General features: G+C 43.8%; 1 protein-coding gene across 2 annotated transcripts in view; it reads right to left on the reverse strand.

Moving 5' to 3' along the window:
• The window catches only part of CLMN (calmin), a 76,892-nt gene extending 56,496 nt beyond the window's left edge, over positions 1 to 20,396 (reverse strand). The window contains exon 1 of one of the 2 annotated variants that reach the window (XM_055816518.1): positions 20,200 to 20,396. In XM_055816518.1, coding sequence (XP_055672493.1) covers positions 20,200 to 20,281 — 82 coding nt within the window. In that variant the 5' untranslated portion in view covers positions 20,282 to 20,396. Of the gene's footprint in view, positions 1 to 5,426; positions 5,570 to 20,199 lie in introns of those variants that run through there. The other variant, XM_027777061.2, reaches the window with a different exon arrangement.
• Positions 20,397 to 21,749: the final 1,353 nt, after the last annotated feature.

Below are 21,749 nucleotides of genomic sequence, written 5' to 3' on the forward strand. Positions count from 1 at the left end.
GTTACATTTTGAGTGTTGCTGAAGTTCTGCACACAAAAATTCTCTCTTTGAGAGAAAGATTTTTTTTTTTTAGGGAGGAAGGACTAGAATTGCCTTCTGTTCCACACTTGCATGCTTGGCTATGAAAAGCAATGAGCTCTGCAAGAACAGTTTTTCAATTATCAGAGCTCAAATTTCAATAGAAGTTATTTAATGATATTGTATGTTTTCAGTCTGGTGGGATGGGGAAGAAGAGGCAAAGGGAACAACGTAACAAAAGAAAAAAAAGACTAAAATCACCAGACAAGGAGGGGTTTTTTTAGATTAACAGACACTCAGATTTGGTAGAGTTGTTTGCCCTTTTCCACAGGGGCAAGCAGTTTGCTCTTTGGGGCTACATGAAACGTGATGGATCGTTGCCAAGTAAGTCTGAGCACCCTGCCTTGCTCCAGAGATTAACATCCCAACTATACCCAGGGGTTTTTTTCCACTTAGTTGTCCCATTAATTCAGCATTACCCTGATTGACTCTTCTAGCACAGTTTTACCTGTTCATAAGTACTTGATATTCAGTCTGCATTAGGAAAGAAAACAAGAACTTGGATTAGCAGATAAGGCTAAGTTCAGAATACAGCATGGCAGGGGAGAATCAACTCTCGCTGGTAACATTACAGTCTTCACCCAGGATGGTGCAGGTGTGCAAACCTGGAGATTTCCAAGTCAGACATGGCAAGCAAGGACCACATGCGATTAATAGATGGATCAGACTCTTCTATAAACACCACGGGAGAAAAAGGAAAGGAGTTTGCACTGGCAAAATGAAATAAAAATGACTAGCCAAGCTGCCTAAACAAGGCAGTGTTTATGTAGGACGGGGAGGAGGGGGGAGCTCAGCTGAGAACACTCTGCTCTTTTATTTGTTCTCGTACCGTGTACGACACAAACACAGGCTGACGTGACTGAGGGCTCCCTGCAAGCAAGTGGGGTGACTTCCCTTTGGCAGAGAAGGATTAGTGTTTGCCGACTCTGTCACAAGGAAATCAGGGCAACCGCTGCCTCCTCCCTGCTGCTCCTTCCAGCCCAGCAGCAGCAGGGCTTACACTGTAGTTTACAGCATTTACATTGCTGGCCCCAAATCTTTTTCTGTGTCTGCAGAGTTACAGGAGGGGCAGAAATTGAGCCTAATTCTCTCACAGCAAATGAGAGTCTTCCCAGCCCAGCATTCATCATTTCACATTCTCACGTACTGCAACCAACCATTCAAAAATGGGGAAAAATCACAGCTTCAAAGGAAGTCTACAGAGCTAGATGAGGAGGTCCAACTTCCAGACATCTAGGACTTAAGAGAGAGAAAGGCCACCCATGAAGCCAAAATTGTAAAGAAAGTCCTGTGGGTCTTACAAGACAGCACAGCTAGGTTCAGGAATCACACCCACAACACAGCAAAAGTGCCACGACTCAAAGTGTCCGTCATTAAGTCGCAGCTATGAGAAACACACAGCTTTAATGAGGGCTAGGTCAACAAGAGGGACCTTCCAGGTGTGTAATACCAACAGTTACGGTGACTGCAGGTAGGAATAGACTGTGTTTTCATCAAGTTTCATCAACATTCATCAAATGTTTGACAAAATAGTTTCAAAGCAAGCAGTCCGACAGCTTCCCTACTGTTTACACCAAAGCTCTCCCAGATGCGATTCTGTCACCAGTAGATCAAGTCTTGCTTTAGTAAATTCAAGTACATTTCCACTTTGCTCTGCTAGCCATCGCAAGAACAGAAAAAGTTAATTCGGTCCAAACATGGCTCCTGGGAACATCTGACCCTGGAACAACATCGACAGCCAGGTGAGGGCTTGGGAGACGTTCAGGTATCTCCCAGCCTTTGCTTGTGCCCCCTCCCTGGAGTACTGCTCAAGTATATTCCATGCATAAACAAACTAAGGTAGGATGAACTTCAAATAGGCCTTGCCCTACACAGTCAAATAAGCTAGGGAAATTGTATGTATGATTTGTAATATTTACATTTCAAGCAATTAAACTTCTTGTTTTGATACATTATACATGCTGGAATTACTAACTAGCCTGCAAGCCGGATAGGCACATTTTATGCGTTGATTTTTACCACAAAACACTGCTGGGTGACTTCGTTCATGGGTCAGGCAGACCCCGTAAAACTCGGGTTATGGCAGCATAGCTAAACAATGTTCTCCTACTTACAGTTTTAATTTAATCCATCCGTTTGCTACCTATCCAGACCAAAATTTCACACTTTGTAATTTCAGTCAGGCTAGATTCCAACTGTGCTTTTTGATTACTTGTTATTCTCAGTCAGTCACTGCTATAATCTTACTTATTTGTAGTCATACTATTGAGGCAATGATATATTTTCAAGAGATTACTCTGTATAAATGAAAGAACATATTTTTTTTCCCTCAATAGTCACAAATTAGCCAACAAAAGCAACACAAGAAAGGCAATAAATAATATGGATTTATACAAATTAACATTGAATTTGTTTGTTTCATAGTTTGCAGTCTGGAAACATGACCACTTGCACTAGGCTAACTTCATTGATTTCTATTACTCAGACAAGCATGCCAGAATAAAAAGTCTGAGGTGAGGCAGGAGCTTTTATTAAGCCAACAAAGAGCAGCTGGAAAAACAACAAAGCAACTTATCAACCAGGCTAATAAAAGATATTACCTCTCTCTACAAACCTTGCCTTGCTTATATCATGGCAGCAACTTCACTATCCAAATATTTCTCATCCTAACAATTAAATTTTACATTTACAAGTCCAAAAGCAGTCTCAGTTTACAAATGATTTTCATCTGATCACTGATTTTCAGTGCAGAAGGGCAAAGAAAGCATGGGAACACCAGTACTGGAAACAAAGCTTGTATAATTTCACCAGCTTGGATCTGTGAGTTTCTCCACCCCCACACGCTGCAATCACGGCATCCGCAGAGAATCCCCAGCAGCAAAACGATGGGCCCTGGGACCAAATTACCTCCCAGCTGACACTGCCCCGAATTACCATCGCTAGTGTGGGTGGCTCTGTCTTCCAAATAACTGATCTGAGAGACAAGCTGGCTCCCTCGCGTGCATGCAGGATTCCTCAGGGACTCCCGAGAGGCGGTAGCTGCAAGCTCCTGAAATGGCTGAAAGCCATTTTTTCCCCCCATATTCACTGTCATGGCACTGAATTAGGAGAGCATTTTCCACAAGGCTGGAGGAATAATTGTATTCCATGGATCAGCAGATGAACAGCTAATGTATAGCCATGGGGCAGTGTAGGGATACACAGAAAAGTTTAGAGAAGCAGAATTTTCCCTGGAGCATCCCAAAGTCTGGAGAGGACTAATAAACTCCTTCCAGGAACCAGACACATTAAGGTATATAACCTTGCCTTGTCAGCTGCACCCCCCACACACAGACATGCAGCCCCTTTTCAGTGTCCTTATTATTAAGGAGAGCTCAAGCATCCCCAGTGAGCTTCTCGTTGAGACAGAAATGCAGAGAAATACTCATGAATTTCTTTCCTAGCCTATTTTTGTTTAGAGTAGCCACACAACTCCTCCTCACTGCCTCAAGGCAACGACAAAAGCAAAAGCCAGAATTGCACACAAATTAGCCTCAGCCCCACCGCTCCAGCAGGACAGGGCTCTGTGTTCAGCTTTTCCAGCTAAACTGCTCCTCTGCCTGCCTCTCCCAGCACAGCCTCCAGCACCAGCAGCTGTGACTGAGCCCAGCTCCACATGTATTGATCCTGGGACAAAGCACACGCTTGGCTCAACAGTCCGAACTTGGTCAGGGTCCTCTCCTCTGCCACTCTCACTGCTCCGCAACTACCATCTGCTGCCAGGACTCTGGTCATCTTCCAAAAGGCAGCGATAAGACCCGCAACATTAACAGCTTGTCTCAAGTAAAACACTAGCAGAGGAAAAAAACCCATCCCTAATTCAGTTTACATTTAACTATAAACAGCTGAGGTACAGCCAGAGGAACCACCATGATGCCAGCATCCAGAGCGGTTTAGTTAATCGACTTTCATAAAGTTAATTTGGATTAACTTTTGAGTGTACTCATGTAAATGCAGTCTATGTTATTCCTTAGCTACACTATATTGGAGTGACAGTGGCCAGGTTCATTGCTCCGTGGTACTGTAAATAAATGCTAAATCTGTGTTTTAATGGTGTCAGGCAGGCAGCAGCTGTTGCTGGTGAATGCCCAGCAGATTGCCGTTTCTCTCAGGACTCTCATCAGGGAAGGTACTGAATAGCCTAAAGATATTATTGTCTAGCAACAACGATTTTCTTTCATAAACACCATCTGAAAAGAAAAAAAAGTAAAAAAAATATTGTATGTTGTGAAGAGATGACGGAAAGGCTTTTCTGCTTTCCTGCTCTGAGAACCAGGCTGTCATATTTTTGTATGAGGTGAAAATAACATTACATTATCTTCTGAAAAAGTGTGTTAGAGAAATGGAAGGGAGGATACAGAATTAAATGTATAATTCATGGCTTGTGAGAGCCTTAAGGCAAGACCTTTCGGACTTGTTAATTGCTTTGCTGAGAAGTAGGCCAGAAGCCATAATAATGACTCCTACACCTAGGCAAATACATGCATAAAGCTATTGTAACATGCACCTAGGGACTTCCAAATCACCCCTCTTCCACAGATGTGCTGCTCGCCCATCTGACAACATGCCAACCAAGGACAAATGCATGGGGTATCAGGCTGATCCAAGGATCTGGATCTAATTCTGGTATGTGTTTCTGTATATTCAGGGGTTTGGACCGCAGACAGATACGTTTATATAAACCTTGGAGGGTTTGAGGCCCTTGGAGGACCCTCACTGTGCTCAGAGCCTTAGTACGCAGCTCTGTGCATGTGACACTGGCAGAGATGAGCAGCTCCTTTACTTCAGCAGCCAGATTTAGCCCCACTGAGCTCAATGGCAAAAAATTCAGTGGGTGCAAGATCAGATCCTAGTTGCAGACAAAGATATTAATACAACAAGTAGGGAGGATGAAGGCAAGTGTAACAGCTTATAGTTACAGAAGTTTGTGCACGTGCATAATTTGGTGGAGCTAAGTCAAGAACAAAGCATCAAAGTACCTTTTAGCTTCCCATGCCATAACCACCTCCCCCTCCATGCTCCCAGCAAACACCCTTAGACTTTTTCATCCCAGCAGGCAAAATCGTAGGCTTTTAACTACCTACATGTTCAAGTCTCCCCTACTCACATTTTCTTGTTTCAGAAAACACTATTCCAGCCAATTCTCTGACAATACCCTGCCGACTGCTGCCAGCCACTGTTGCTTCTCTTTGTTAGACCTCACCAGAAGTTAACCTCAAGGAGCTAAGAAAGGCTTTGCTATTGCTGTTTCCAGTCTGTTACTGCATCCAGTTAGAGTAACTGATCTGTCAAAAGACAGATGGACTTACCTTTAAAGCACAAGGATCAGTTGCCTTCCTGCTGTACCAGCTTGTCCAGTTCCAGCCCCTCTAGAGCAGTCATCTTCTTGCTGTCCTATTGTAACTGTCTTCCCCTGCAGTATCCTTAGAGAAGTCTAACCCCTTAACTGATACTCTGCATCCCTTTCAAAACCCATCAGAAAGAATCTCTTTTTAAGCCCTCTCCTTCCCCTTTGGTATCATTTACTGATGTATCAAAATTACCTTAAAAACTCATTAATAAAATGCAGATCAGTATTTTCCATAAAGCAGCTTATCTCCATGAGACTGCAGAAATAGAACTACTGAAAGGACACAAAAAACAGAATCTGTCCCTTAATTTTACTTTGGTGAGTGATACCGAGTTGATGAATTTACTGAAGCAGATTAAATTTGTACTGCTAATATACCCATTTACTTAAAGACATTCCATCTATTTCTCAGGGTCAAGAATACGAAAAAGCAAAAAGACTCGAGAGAGATGAAGAAAAGATGGTTAAAGATTCCTAGGTTTGATGGGTTTCATCTGGAAACCATCAGAACTGACTTGTGAGTATGAATGAAGCTAACAATTATATGATAGCGGAATAAAGTTTCAGTGCAAGTAAAACATCTTTCTTGGGATACTTCAGATCACATGATTGTGAAGAGTCAAGACTGCTTTGAAACACATTCTATATAAGGATCTTAACTATTAATCCGTAAATATAAAAAGACTCACAATGAAGGCAGAAGAATTTAAAGAACAGTTCAAATGTTAGTGGAGAAGTAGAATGAAGCTGAGGATTCCCAGACTCAGACCAGACTCAAAATGCCAATGCCTAGCTCTGAAGGTAAGTAACCTCTAAGCTACTTTATAATTCAGATGCAACACAGCTCAAACCAAGCTGCAACCCCTTCCATGGGAGACTCTCACCTATACCATTGTTCCTATACCATTTTAACTCTAGCAATGTTACCGTCCTTTACACACTCGTTGACTTAGGTTGTGACATCTACATGGAGCACACAAGGAATTCAGCTTCCCCAAGACCAGGGGTTTACAGCCCAAATAAGCAAACGAAAGCCAGAGCATGGGAAAGGGAAAGTGAGAACAACAGAAAAATGTCACTTAATCATGTGAGTTCCACCGTTAATAAATTTTGACAGCTCCCACATGGAAGTAAGGTAAGTAAGCATTAGCAGTAAGTACCATTTGGTGTAGTTTTATTTTGTCCTGTGACCTACCCATTTGGTCCAAGAGAGAGAAGTCGGGAAAAGCAGAATGGGTCCACTGCAATTGCAACACAAAGGGCAGTCTTTCACTTCATACAAATAATACTAGCACAGATGGTGAATCAACATTTTGCAGGAAAATCCATGTGCTTCCACATTAATGAGACATGGGTTAGAAAAACACAGTATTATACACTGTCGTCATTATGTCAGAAGTGATTTGTTGTCCAAGCTTAGGTATCCAGATGGTACCAAAAACACTCCCAACTTTCTATAAGCAGAAAGCTTTCACTATAATTAGAAAATGGTTTCAGAAAATATACTGATTTCTCGAAGTATTCCTAGTTCACTAACTGCCGAACGTGCCCTGTCTTTTGCTTGCAGTGCTTTAACAAGGAGCATCTATATGCACTAGAAAACCACAAAAGGCAGAGCTGGGGAGCAATAGCACAGGGGAGGGGAGCTGTGCACAACTATCAATTTCCCAAAGCGCGGAGAAGAAGGAATTGGGAAGCCAAGCTATACAGTGCTTCCCTGGTGAACACTAGCAATGTCTTCAGAAACTACCTGGTCTCTGGTCATGCAGCATAGCACCAAAGCAAAACTAGGCAACTACATCATCCATGTTCATATGGTTAAAAATAACTCCAACTAGAAGTAGTGGCTTCTTCTGATTCAGATCAGGTTTAAGCCCTTACCCCCATAACAGGGTTTATCCGTATCTGAGCCAATGCAATTGAACTTTATAACTAAGTCCCATTATTAACAGACTTTTGTGATAGGAGCCTCAAAAATCTTCATAAAAGCTCTCAGTGAAATAATTGCTTTCTTTTCACTTCACCCTAGCAGACTCCCACAGGTTTGACTAATTTTTCTCTTCGAAGTCAATTGTACAGCTCTCTCAAAAGGCTTACCTTTTAAAAAGCAGCCTAGAAAATACCAGGCTAAATTTGACATGTTTTTGCCTATGTTCCAAAGCCATGGAAAGGTTTTTCTGGAATGAGATTACACCTTTTCTACTCAAGTAGATCGAAAATCTATTGCAGAAAAAAAAGAGGGGGGGGAGGGCGAAGTAGGGAAAAAGAAAGAAATAAACTGCTGGGAGAGTATGTGGGTGGCAGAATTCAGTCTTTAATCTGACAAGTCTATGTCAGCACTTCTCCACAAACATACCTATAAGGGATCTAATTGTTTTTCTCTTTGCATTAATATAGGTTTGTACTGTCTTCTAATGCTACCCTTACAGGGCAGGTTCGCTTCCTGCTAGTCTCTTTGCCTGATGTCCAAAAAGCCAACAAGTAAACAAAGCAAGAAAAGCTGACACCTTTCTTCATCTATCCATTTGCCTTTCTAAGTGTCTCAAACAAATTCGTCTTGAAATTAAATCATATTGTCAACCATGCAACACACAACATGGTCCAAAGAGAGATTTACAGACTGGTAACTAGGGAGCTGGCAGAGGAGGCGGCTACTCAGCTGATGGATATAAATAGCAAAATCCTAGTCAACAGGATATTATTGTTCTTTGGGGTTCCCAAAGAAGCCTTAAGCGATGGATCAGCTCCTACGCACATGCTGATTGCAAGTCAGCACCCATGTGCAGTGGGGAGGCCCTGCCCAGGGAAGACTCGAGGCTATTTCAAGAGTTACCAGGTCTCAGCACTTCCCATGCTCCAGGGGGAGGAGAGATTAAGAAACCGGGGGAAAACGGCTCAGCAAAGCAGCTGTCATCTATTTGTTCCTTTACATATTAATAACTCATCTCAAAGAATCATGAGACTAAATAGCAATGCTTTCCTCTGCTCAGGCCATGAAGCCAAGCCTAGATGGCGATCACCAGACAAATACCAAAGAGCTTGAGCAACTGGGAAAAGAAGAAAAGGAGTCTTCCAGGAGCAGGTCAGAACGGCTTATTTATATAAGGCCGCAAGACACCAGCTTCAAGTCAAGGCAGCTTACACTCCCAGGTATCGCAGAGCTTCAATTATAGACCACATTTCGAGATGAGGCAATGAAGTGCATCACCCCTCTATGACCTTCCTTCTCTTGTAGAACATACCCTTCTAATCATCCAGGGCAGGCAGACATCTTTAGGCAGATACCTCTCTACATTCATGCAAGATAAATACATCTCATCCATGCCCTAAACAAGCTCTCCCTTGGTCTTCCCCTCTACCCCATCAAGCTCTTTCAGACCTGTACCCAAGGGACACAGAGTTTCAGGACAGCAGATGCAGCATTGCTCTCTGTTAAAATAACATTCGGATGATTCTGAGAACTGAACAGAAGAGCACGATTTGACAGCAAGTTCAGGCTGGGCTAAAATTTAATCCAATTCATTTATGCATGCAAACGGAAAGCTTTTATTAGCATATATACTTCTCAAGGAAAACAAATTATAGTTCCTGGAGATGTTCATCATGAATTACCCTCTTCCAGCTTCTAGTAGCAAGTTTTCTTCCTCCCCAGCTCCACTTTATCTCCTTTCTAGCAACACATACTCAAACCATGGCAAACAAAACTCCTTGAACAAACTCAGTGAACTGAAAGCATAGTAAAAAGAGGCAGAGGGAGCACAGCTGATTTGGATCTTGACTGAGGTAATTCCAAAGCACTTGGAGAAAAAGAAGGTTTTACCTGAAGATAATAAATAGTAACTCATAAAGATGATCAACATGAGACTTCAAAAAAATACATCTTCACAAACAGGGAGAAGTAGAAGAAAGCAGGTTGATACCACTCCATAAACATTTTGTTCTTCTTGCATTAAAAAAACCCCTACGCCAAGCCAAAATGAATTGTGATTGCACTTGGTGATCCTTCACACCAGCAGGTGTGCACTGGAGAGAAGACCAACAAGCATGAGCAAACCCAGAAGGAGACCACTTGTCACTAAACATGGGAACATGACACGTGCTGGGACAAAAGATGAGTTTGTAGCTTCATGTAAATTATCAAGTTTTAAAAGTTTACGATAGAGAAGGCAGTATGCATGTATTACAGTTCAGATGAGTTGTTAGATGGCATTGTTTGCCTTTGCTGTCAGATGGTGAAGGAGACAAAAACAAGCGGTGAAGAGAGGAATTCGGTTAGGTAGTTCTAACTAAAAAAATAGAAATAAATGCCTGCTAGAATGTATTAAGAACACATCTCAGTTTTAGTCAAGACAAATGCAAAGCGATGGGAAAGAAAGATAATAGTGATGCCCATAGGCTGAGTAGCAGAACTCAGGCTTGGACCATCTCTGCAAAACCAGTTATTAAATACTACTTCCACATCTGTTACAGCCCCATCCTTCTGTAAGGATGCAACGTGCAAGAACACACATGTGTAGCAGGACCGGCAAACTAAAATGAAGTGGGCAGCCCATGCCAAATCTTTCTGTCATGTGGACATCACGTTAGCACATTAAGCTGTGTTTTCCATGCAGCTCCTGTGTTTAGGCTCCAAGACCGGTCATTAGTGTGATAAATGAAATGAGCAGAAACTTTGGCTCGAAGAACCTGAACTGCAGCAGCTCTGCAGTCAGTCACTCTTCCTAAGTTTTGGTTCATTACTGAAATGAGAATATAAAAGCTCAAGTGAACATTCAGCTCGTAATTAAGTGCCTGAATGACAAACCTGTCTACTGGCTTGAGTGACGCAACCTAGGGGCCTCATCTCAGCTTGCTGTGAGCATCCAGACCACTTCTACACCTGGTTTTCGTGATCAATCTCAGCATAAGTGAAGGACACAATAGGCACAAAAAAAATCGGGATCCTGCATGAAAAAAAAATTTCTCTAGAGCCATCTGTGGGATAGGCTATGACACAATGTTTAGACCTCCCCCAAAATTAAAGAAAGTCAGGGACTTGGAAGGTACCCAAGCTCTGACCAGTTGAAACAAAATGTGGATATAACTTGCTGCATTAATTAGTTTCCAAACAGTCTTGAAAGACAGATGGGTATCAGCTTTCCAGACCTCCCCAGCTACATATGGATCTCTCAGCACCTGAGGACAGCCCCTCTCAGGGATGTCCGGGACTGCACAGGAATCATGCACTGTCCTTCTCCTCCAAGACGCAAGCTGCCATCACACCAGGGTCACAACCACTTCCTCAATTCACAGTAGTCCCACTGGTGCGACCTCCAAGTTCTTAAAATAAACTCATGATGAGTGATTCTGTCAACTGCAGCATTACAGACAGGATTTTATAACGTCCCTTAGCTGTACTAGCAACCAGAACATGGCACTTCCTCTTGATACACACAGGTTTTGAAGACAATTATATCTCTTATCTTCTTTGATTCTTCTGATAAGCACACAATGTTTTAAAGTTTTGAAGGGCCAACACTGAATACATCAAAAAGAACATCTACCTTCAAAGGATGAAACGCAGCTTAGCCAGCAAAGATTCATACTCTGTCTTCTTTCACCCAAGGTCAATAATCATACTAACTTCTGGAAGAAGGCTGAGCAGAAGTTCTTTTTAACCAACATTAAGTCCTTAACTTTTTTTCTTTATAATGGGCAGATATGCAAAAATTCAGACAAGAATCCCTATAATCTCAAATCACTCCTTGTCCTGTATCCAGGAAAATATTAAAAAAAAAGAAAACAAAAAAGATTAAAAAAACCTCAGAGTAACAGGAACTAAATGTCATTCAGTGGCACTAATCATCAGGGCCAGGAAGTCCCCTACCCGGTGTGGAACCTGAGAACAAGGACAGGGACTGAATGCTTCCCAGCTACTCTGGAGAGTAACTGCTGGAACTGCCCAGGATTTGTACCAGAAATAAGCCTACTGAGTACCTTGTCAAAAAAGGAGAGTCAATGGGAATTTTGTCTCTGAAAGCTCGTCTTCTCATTTGGGCAGGATTTCTACGATTCACCAGTTTTAAGTATCACATGAAGGCGCTGGCCGCAGTCGCTCCTGCACTACCATTAGGTTTTTCAGGACCACACTCTGCCCCATTTGCCTACTTCTGTTTGCCTCGTTACTCTCCCTGGGCAAACAGCCCAGACAGATTTATGTTTGTTTCCTTCTATATACATAAATATATATATATATATATATATATTAGCTCCCAGACAGTAAGTCTGAAATGGATATTTCATACTGCGTTATTTATAAATACTATATCTTTATTAAGCTGTAGCTGCAGTTCACGTTTATCATGAACATCAGCAAAAGGCAAAAAGATTTAATCACATGTCCAGATGCAGTCATATAAAGGACCAGTTTTTAACAAAGTTATCTGCATTGGCATTGCTTCCATCTGCCTCAGTGCCAGGACTGTCTTGCCCTTCCCATTTTTCACTGAGCCAAGAGAAGCATAATCAGCCCTTAGTTGCGAACTACACTGACTGCATATGCAAAACACCTATTGATACACCTTAGGGGGCTCTTTGCAAAGACTTAAGCAAAATGGCAAAGTACTTCTTTCTGACCATTAGTGCACAATGGAAAGACAGCCCGTGCACACAACCAGTCCTTGTGCTTTGGCTGAAGTTCAAGAGGTTCAGCTGCAGACCCGTGAAATAGACAGTTCAGGCTGTAGTATGGCTCTCACAACATATGAATGACACATGGCTGCCTGATCAGAGGGGTTTATTGTACTGTTATTTGGGTTTCTTGAAGAAAACAGGAAAAAAAAAGTCTAGAAGAACAAAAATGCAGTTTACCATACACTTGAGAGTTAGAAAGCAATAACAAGATTAGTGCACATCACAGACCTTTCAGATTCCAGAAGTGCTAACAAGTGAATTATCCTGACGGACAGGCCCAAAAAAGTAACACTTGCCACGTTACCATTGACAGTGATGGTAAGCTGGGTGGAGAGAGAAAAGAATAATGTATGTAGGCAGTTTATTTGAAGTTCATTTTCTCCCCTGTAAGTACCTTCGTCCTGGTGCAACATACAAAATACTTTCTTTTAAGGGCTCTTTGTTAACCTGGAGACTGCAACTGCTGGGCCACAATGAACAACAGCCGCTTGGGAGAACTTGTCTCTGTGAGGGACAATCCCAGGTGCAAGACCTAAATGTGAGCTTCTATATGTCTGGCTAAAACGTGGAGCACCCACCCTGGGGGTCCCAGTCTAAGAACAGGAGCACTACAGCATCCACCATGATGTGGTTAATTAGACACTCCAAACTCATTTCACAGCCAGGTAACTACAAGTCTCCAATCCAACTCAAACATTAACAGAAACCTGAGAAGTTCAGTTGCCCAAAAAGCCACAAACCTACCAGTAAGACAAGCTGAGTACAGTTTACTGCCTTCAGACAAGATTTGGCCTTCTACTCAAAATGCCTGTGCACGTGAAAGCCCTGGTGACACAACCTGATCTAGCTGCAGCATTTCATGGGTATGGGTAGAGCACCTCCGACTTTAGCGGGGCTCTAGATGGACTCAGACTTATGGAGCATCATCAGAATAAGCTAGGCAGCAACACAACCTGCAGGATCTGCGCTGCAGGGCCAGGCTCTGGCTGGCGTGTAAATCTAAGCACGCCACTGAACAGACATGTTTCCTGGTAATGGACACTGCACATGAGCAGGGATTTCTTTGCCCAGCTTGGGACACTACAAAATGCACTCACCCCCAGTCTTAATTAGGATAGGATGAAGATCCAAAGGGATACATGCATTAAAGATGACAAGAACTGGAATATAGATGTTTCTATTTGAAATTAATCCTGTGGCACACTGAGTGAGCATTTGTTTTGTAAACAACTAGAATTATATTACCAAAAGAGAAAAACAAAAATTGCCATAATAAAGCAAAGCAACAACACTGATCTAGAAGGGTCTCATTTCTGACTACCAACAGTAAAAGATGCTAACATAAACAGTATTAGAAGAAAACAAAAGGTAACTCATTGTTCATAGATACACTGGGTCTGAATTGTACTGATATGTATCAAGTGTAACTTTCAAGATACTACAGCATAAAAAATGTTTTAAGATAGGAATTAGTAGAAAATAATTAACAGAATCCTCAAAATATTACACTATTTCAACAAATAATTCGATGGCATGATTCAAGACAAGTAATGGCCATAGAGATTACAGTAATCTTTTAAGTGGTTTTGATAACATCTTTTCAGATTCAGTGGAATTTCTGGTTTTCTGAAGAAATCCTCTCTGCCTGCAGCTTACATGTCCACAGGCGTGCACTCTGTAGACACCCAGGCTGTTGCTATTATGAGCCTCCTTAGAAGATTCCAATTTAAACTTGTGTTTATGGCTATAAAGCCTCGAACTACAGCTAAAACATAGCTCAGCTGTTTGCACAGAAATATGCAGCAGTTATAATGAAGTAAAATCCATCCTGCAATCCTCCACCTACAGTCCCTGTGTGTAACTGGTTGGGGAGACATAAAAATAGAATAGCAGGTAAAGAGACCTGTAGAAAAAGCCACATTTTTTAAAAGGTGCTGTGATGCCCTTCACCACCCCAGCACTGACACAGACGTGACTGCTTATCTAGTAATTTTGTCTCCTGAATATATAATTCTGAGAATCTTTTTGACTTCTACATGACAAGACAGACAACATTTGGCTCTTCCCCTTTAGACGTGTGCCCTTAATCATTCTGCAACAACAGTAAATTTAAACAGCATAGGACATAAATAAATAACGTTTAAATGGACACTGACAAGCCAAAATGCCCAAGGTTGCTTTTTCTAGTCCAATAGAAAGCTGTCTTTCAAACAGAAAAAGAAAACCAAGTCATTCCTTTGTAACACTTTCAAAGTAGATGCTACATATTCTTCAAAATGCGAGTGACATAACCTTGAAATTGTCTTTAGGAGAAAGAAAACTGAACTTCTGTCCGAGCTGAGCAAATAAAAAACAAGCAGGAGAAATTATAAGAACTACATTACATTTTAAAATCAGCATGAGTTTTAACACAGTGTTTTGAAGACTGTTGTTCTTAAATGACATTCAACTTCAGGTGAGTGATACAGTCTGAGATGTTACCAGCTCTCCTAATGCTGAGGCTGGTCAGTACTTGAACAGCAGCTCACGAAGGGAAGAAAGAGAAGGTGATGCTGGCGAGTGACAGCAGATCAACCCCATGCCTCAAGTCAGATCCACACTTGGATGCCAAACACAGTCTCTCTTAATGATGAAGTGTTAGTATACAGGTGTAAGAGTTCATTTGCCTGCAGAGCTACTGTGCACGATTTGAATTTGGTGTAATTTCATCCACGCAATAGGACAGAGAGTCCAGACTTCTAATTTGTTAGAGAAATTAGGCATTGACCTTGTTAAAACTGCATGCTGGAACATGTAATCTGTACTTTGCCTTACCTCTCACTGCTCCTTTATTTCACCATCAGGATTTCCTACATCTGGAGCAGGTAAGTATTCCTTCCATTGCTGACAAATACTGCCAGGTATGGAAGTGCCCTTACAAAGAACATCCCCACTAGAAGACTTACGTTTCCAGCATTATCTCTGGTTTCTTATACCTGGATCTGAATCTTTCATTTTGGGGGTTCACATTTATAACTCTCAGACCTATTTAACTTCACTTTTACATAGTATATGATCACTTTGTGGTCCTACAGGTCTTTGTGTAAGATTCTCCAGGCGATTTAATCTTTCCAAATGTCACCCTAATCTACAAAGAGCCCCGCTGAAATGAACATGCCTACAGGCAGAATGAAATCCTGCTGAACATGGTGACAAGTTATGGAAGAGTAAAAGCAATACACAGTTAGAGAATCTTACTTTTGTCAAAATGGATACATTAAAAAAGGTTTCCTTCTATTGGTAAATTTCCCTGTGTTTGAAAGGCATGTCAAACTATAGCAAACAGATTGAATGCTGCTGTATCTTGTAATTAACTACAGAGAGTAATATTTTTTTTTTAAGTGCAATAGTCCTAAGAATTATGCTTCATACATAAATGGATAAACAAAAATACTGAGAGAAACATTTTCAAGACTGACTATAGGCTCTGCCTTTGGTTCTCCATCAGAGATCCCTTAAAGCTCCCCTAAGTAAAGACATGTAGGCACCCTCGATGCCAGAGCTAACTTTTATGAGATAAGCACCCATATTACCTCTTAAGACATGGGCTTCAGGACGTGTTACCTCAACGGAAGCTAGGGTTCATTATCAGTGGCTATAGTTACTACTGCCCAAAGCTTAGAAAATCTAGATCTTAAGGATCCAAATGGAAAGACAAGCAAAATCAGAGAGTGCTAGGAGTTTATGACTAAGTGATTCACCCAAAGGTACAAACTAGGGCAAGGATAAGGAACCAATGGGGATGGTATTGTTCAGTTTATTTCTTCCAGCCTGTCACCACTTTTTTTTTTAATTATTTCTGACAACGCTACAATATATTCCTGCATAGCCCTCCAAATATGTTTGAAGCCCATGCAACCCTCAGCAGAGCAAGCCTGAGACTCAGGAAAGTATTTACATCTACTGAAATCAAGGAATAACCATCTATGGATTTTTGTAGGTCCTGGATTTAACCCTAAGCAAGTAGCAAAACAATGAGTAGCAGGACTTGGGGCTCCTTGTCTAGTCCTCCAATAGAAGAATGATAGAATTCTACCAAGACAGCCCATGTACTCTGTTACAAATATAAAAAATTAACATTAAAACCATAATTATTTTTAAATTGTGGTAACACCACTTGGTTGCCAGAGATGGACAAAACATCTGACTGCACAAGTATTCATCTCCCAAGGAATGTAAGGAAAGATACATACTACTAAATATACATTCAGACTGTTGCAAAGCACAGAACCAAAATATCATCTAAAAGAGAATAATTCCTACTGAGAATGTTGCCTCTTTCTAGTGAGTGCAATTCACCACATTAGGGAATATATTTTTGAAGATCTTAAATCAAGCTTCCAGTAGGGAAGATTTTAAAATATTCTTGTGTTGTAACAAAATGTTCCTGCTGGTGTTGTAATGAAAGAAAGCAAGGGAAAAAAAACCATCTCCTGGCAGGAAATTAATTATTGAGTATTCCACTGCTTGAGATATGCTCCTATATTCTGTGCAAGCTTTCCATTTTTCTCTTTCAGTATGTGGAGAAAATCACTATGGATAATATACAAACAGAACAAAGAGCACAAGAATATCAGTTTATTAAATGCATTTAGAAACTGAACAGACCTGGAGTGAGAGACTTGGTTTGTGCATCACCACACCTGGCACTTTACATTCCCCTCTCCACTTCTCCATCAGATTGTCACTTTTGCTTCTGCTTTCTGAAATTACCTCTGTCAAGAATGGAAGCAGTATGCCTGGCTTTTAACATCACTTACCTGCAACAGCTTTGAAATATCACTTCCTTCATTGAAAAAAATAAAATGGAAAATCTCAGATCTTGATGGAAAGGGAAAGTAAAAGCCCATCATCATATGCCTATGTCTAAATATCCAGATGTAATTCCATTTTTAAAACCATCCTTTTTTTACCCCATGTCCAGTCCATTTTGCCAATTTCAACCCTGGCTGTCAGTTTTAGCCTCCCTGTGAAGGATGTTACATCATCCCATCAGTTACATTACAGAATATACAGTTCCAGAGGCTACATCTGCATCCAGCACGTGCACCTAAAACAACTCCTGAATTCAGTGGGATCATACCACTGCAAAATATCCCCATGAGAGCTGACACTTCCCAGAAACTGGCATCCTGGATCCTTCCTGGATGTGGAACTATGAAACTAGAGAGGGAAGATGCAACAGACTGAAACAGCATATGCCATCTTCAAATAGTATTTTACATCAGCAGTGCTCTATAGCTTAGCTAAGACATAACGAAGAACTCTTCAAAAGAAATGAATAATTTTAGCCTTTAAAAAAGGAGGCAGAAATGGTATGGAAAACTGCTACCACAGATGGCTGTGATGCCTGCAGAAACTAATACCAGCTAGGCTGTTCAGGTGCTAGTGGTACCGTTTCTCATGATCATCACCACTTGGGCTCATCTTCTTGGGCTCTTCCATCAGCTGCTGGGTGGGATAGCTCGGACACAGGATGACAGCAATGCCTGTCTGCCTTCCAGACCTGAAAGACCTCATATTTGTCTGGCACTGTGCATCTGCAGCAGAAGTCTCCACCTGACATATGTAAAATGTCCCATTGAAAGGGAACATTCTGGAGTAAGACAAACCATCAATCTCATAGCACCTAAACACAGACGGTCTTGCAAAGCATGCTGCAGGAGAGGAGATGCAGTAGTAGACGGGACCTCGCACCACCTGAGGTCCTTTGTGTGGCCCTAAGCAGCAGGGCCTGTCAGGATCTATGCTGGTGCTGCTGGAAACTCTGCATCATCCTCAGCTAATTTTTCATCCCAGACTCATGACTTTCTAGCACTATTACTGATTCTGCAACTGATAGACAGTGATACCAGCAGTGATTCAGATCACATTGTTTTGAGAGGAGAGAATGAATTTTGAGTTATAAAGCAGGAGCCAGTTTAATTACTACATATGAACATAGAGCATATGCTGCCCTTTTACAAGAAACTATCCTGAAAAGAAGCACCATGCTTTGCCACTGAGCTCCTGAGTGACAAAAATCACACTCTCCTGAGTATCAGACTCACCATCTGTAAAATGTTTTTCATCTCTAGAAGATAATGTGAGAACTATGTGTTACAAATCATATCTACTGTAAGTGATTGATATCACCATTTGCTTTGGAGCGGCACCTTAGAAAAAATGCCTTTTCCTCCCTGTAAGAGCCTACTTGGGGAAAAAAAACCAAAAAACTCTTAAAACCCTATTTAGTAGTGCAAGCAAGGTGACAACCAATATATATCTCAAAATTCCTTTTGTATGGTAAGACGGGAACAGGAGGCTTTTTTCATGAATATAATGTTATTCAAAGGAATTTGCCCTGTAGGATGACATTCTCCTACAAGACTATCGGAATTTTAGATAAGGCTGTGTGCATCTGTATAAATGCATTTTAAGTTCCAGAAAGGGAAATGAGTTTAACTCCTTCTTACAAAAATAATAGAGAGGCAAAGCCAAAAGCATGTTACTCTTTTTAGGAATAGATTTCTTTTCTATCCCTTCTCAACAAATGCCCCCGAGTTAAGGATTAAACCTGGTTTAATTGCTACAGTTTTGAGCAACAAGAGATCAGAGGCAGACCATCCATGCTAACACACAGAATTGAAAAAGACAGAGCCAGGAGTTCGAAATGTAGAATTACACTATAATCTGATATTGTCAAAACCCAACGGGAGTTCATCCTGGAATCAACAGCTCTGGCTTCACTCAAAATCTGAATTTCAGAGGTTATGATGATGCAAGCTAAAATGTTGTGGAGTGACCCCATCAGCAGTTAACTGCATTAATATAACATCAGAGCTGAAAGAATGGCTAATTTGAGTCTCTTTTCTGATAAATTATACATCACCTACAATCAAGCCAAACCAAAACTGATTTCCAGCAACTGCACTGCCTCTGCCAGTAGTCAGCGCCTTAATATCATTAAGCATAAACAGGAAGAGATAATGACCTATAATTCAAGTCTATTATTTTTATGGAACATGAAGATACATTGCAGTGTAATGTGAGCTGCTGATCAAGGCTGGTATGTTACATTAAACAAATTGCTCTCCCATAAGCCACTTCTGCTTTTTCTTCTTTCATCGATTCTTGCTGTCCTTGCCAGTCACAAAGAGTTGGCTGGAGAGGGGCAAACGTAACTTTGGAGGAGCTACTACACTGATACCGAGCTACATTCCAACCCAGGTATTTGCATCCTTTCCGCCAGCACTGCCTGTGGCAGAATAGGGCTGCCATCTCGCAGACGACTTATCCAATAACTCTGCCCTTGTTTATTCAACAGTAGCTTATGAGAAGGCACATTAAATTGAGTACTCAGATAGCCACCCGGCTCCCTTCGGGCTGCGCTGGTACGGAGCCGGGGCCGTACCCCGACTGCGGCCGCGCACCCCCAAACCTGCGGGTGGGAGCGCAGGGCGGGCTGTGCCCCAGCCCGCGGGGCGCCTCCGCCAGGCTCCGCGGGCGGCCGAAGGCAAAGCTCCCGCTACCCGCGGCGAAGGGCGAGCCCCGGCACCGCTCGCCCCGACGCCCGGCCGGCAGGGTCCCCCCGAGAGGGAGCGAGGTGAGCCGGAGCCTGCAGCCCGCGCCCCGACGGCCCTCAGGAGGAGCCCGGGGCGGTACCGTCCCCCCGCGGCGGGGACACCGGCTGCGCCGCCCCCCCCAGAGCCCCCGCGCCCCGTCCCTCCCGCGGGGCCCGGCGCCGCTCGCCCCTGCACCGGGGCTCTCCGCCGGCTGGGCGGGCCCGGCGCCCCGCTCGGGCGAAACTTTGGCCCCGCCATCCTCCTCCTCCGTCCCCGCACCCGCACCGCCCGCGCTTCGGGGACCCGGGGGAGCCCGCACAGGGCGGCCCGGGGGGGCGGGCACGGAGCCCGCAGCAGCGCCGCGCCAGGGCACGGGGAGAGGCGGGGAAGGAAGGACCGGCACGGGGAGAAGGCGAGGAAGGGGCGCGGGGCGGCGCGGGGGCGGGGGGAGGCGGTTCTCCGGAGGTGTCGATTTACCTTGGAGGTTCTGCACTCGGATGTCGCTGATGTGCCCGATGAGCTCCTCGCGCTGGAACCAATCCCACTCCTGCCCGGCCATGGGGACGCAGGGCCGGGCCGAGGGAAGTCGGCAGGAGCCGGCGGCACCGCCACCGCCGCCTTCACCGGCACCGACGGCGGGCGCGGAGCGGAGCGGGCGGGGGGGCGGCCCCTCTCCGCGCCGCGCCGCGCCCCGCCCCGCGGCCCTCCCCCCTCCCGCCCGCCTCCCTCCCTCCCTCCGCCCGGCCGGGGGCGGTGGAGGGCCGACGCGCAGTGGGGCGGGGGTCCGGCCGTGCCCGCCGCCGCGGGCAGCCTCCCGCCGGCCGCCCCCTTCCTCCCTTCACCAGCGGCGGCCAGGCTCCCGCATCGCCGCCCCACAGAGCGGCGCGGGCAGCAGCGCGCCCCCCGCCCCGGCCGCCCCCTCGGGCGCAGGCGGGTGCGGTCCCGGCCCCGGCGCTGCGGAGCCCACCGGCCCGGCGGCGCGCTGCCCCCGGCCGGAGCCCCTGCCCCGTCCCGCTCGGGAGTGGCCTGTTGACGCTCCAAATAAATAACGTTTTTCTTGCTGAGGCAGCAGGGGGACTGCGAACAATACCGAGCTCCTGCCCGCTTTCTCTTGCTGTGCCCGGGGACGGGAGAGGTGTCGTCCCCAGGAAGAGATGTCACGCATCCAGGGTAGAAAGGGAAGAAGGAAGTATGAAGGGCAGAGGGGGTTTCCTTGTAGAGATGAAATAAGCACCACTAGAAATTGAAAACACTAATACGCCCTTTGCATGCTCATTTAGCCTGCCCTTGCTAGCTCGTTTAGGCCGTTTGAGTTCTTTTGTGGTGAATTTTCACATTGAAAATCTTAATTTACACCGTTTTTCATCAAAATCGCACAGTAATTGTTGTCAGCATCACTAAAATCTGTGCCCTGCAAACTTTGTGAGCAGCATGAGCGTTTCCTTCACATACAAGTCATTTCCTTGCAATATACTACGATTTGTACTTCCGTGCCTGGTTTCTTTTCCAACCGTGAAGACTGTATAATGTAAACAGCAAATTCTGACACAATCCAGTTGGACTAGTATAGCATCATTAGGCTAGCAAAACACACAAGCTGAGATCTACAAAGTTAAATATAAACAAACCGGGGTGTAGAGATTGTGACTCTTTCAAGGTGGAAGTGTTATGTGATCCCAGGTAAATGCTCACTCCACGCAGCCAGTTGTTTCACCCAGCTCAGGAGTGCAGCACTCTCCCCACAGCCCACTTGGCTGATCCGTCTGTTGTGACTCAAAAACAGATGGAGATGATGAGAAGGCAGTCCTTCATAAAGCATCCAATAGGTGAACTGTGGGCAACGGACTCCGCACAGTGAACTATCCGTCAACTGTATAGCAAACAGTCAACTATCCTGAAACCCTGTCTCCAAGACTCTGGGGTGGTCTTCAGCTGTTTATAAGCATCAAGGCTCAAAAGTTCTGCACAAATTTAAGGATAGATGAATGCCATGCTGAAGTTTATGAACCTGAATGCTAGGAGCAGAA

This window comes from Falco peregrinus, chromosome 1 (genome assembly GCF_023634155.1).
Source record: "Falco peregrinus isolate bFalPer1 chromosome 1, bFalPer1.pri, whole genome shotgun sequence".
NCBI classification, from domain to species: Eukaryota; Metazoa; Chordata; class Aves; order Falconiformes; family Falconidae; genus Falco; species Falco peregrinus.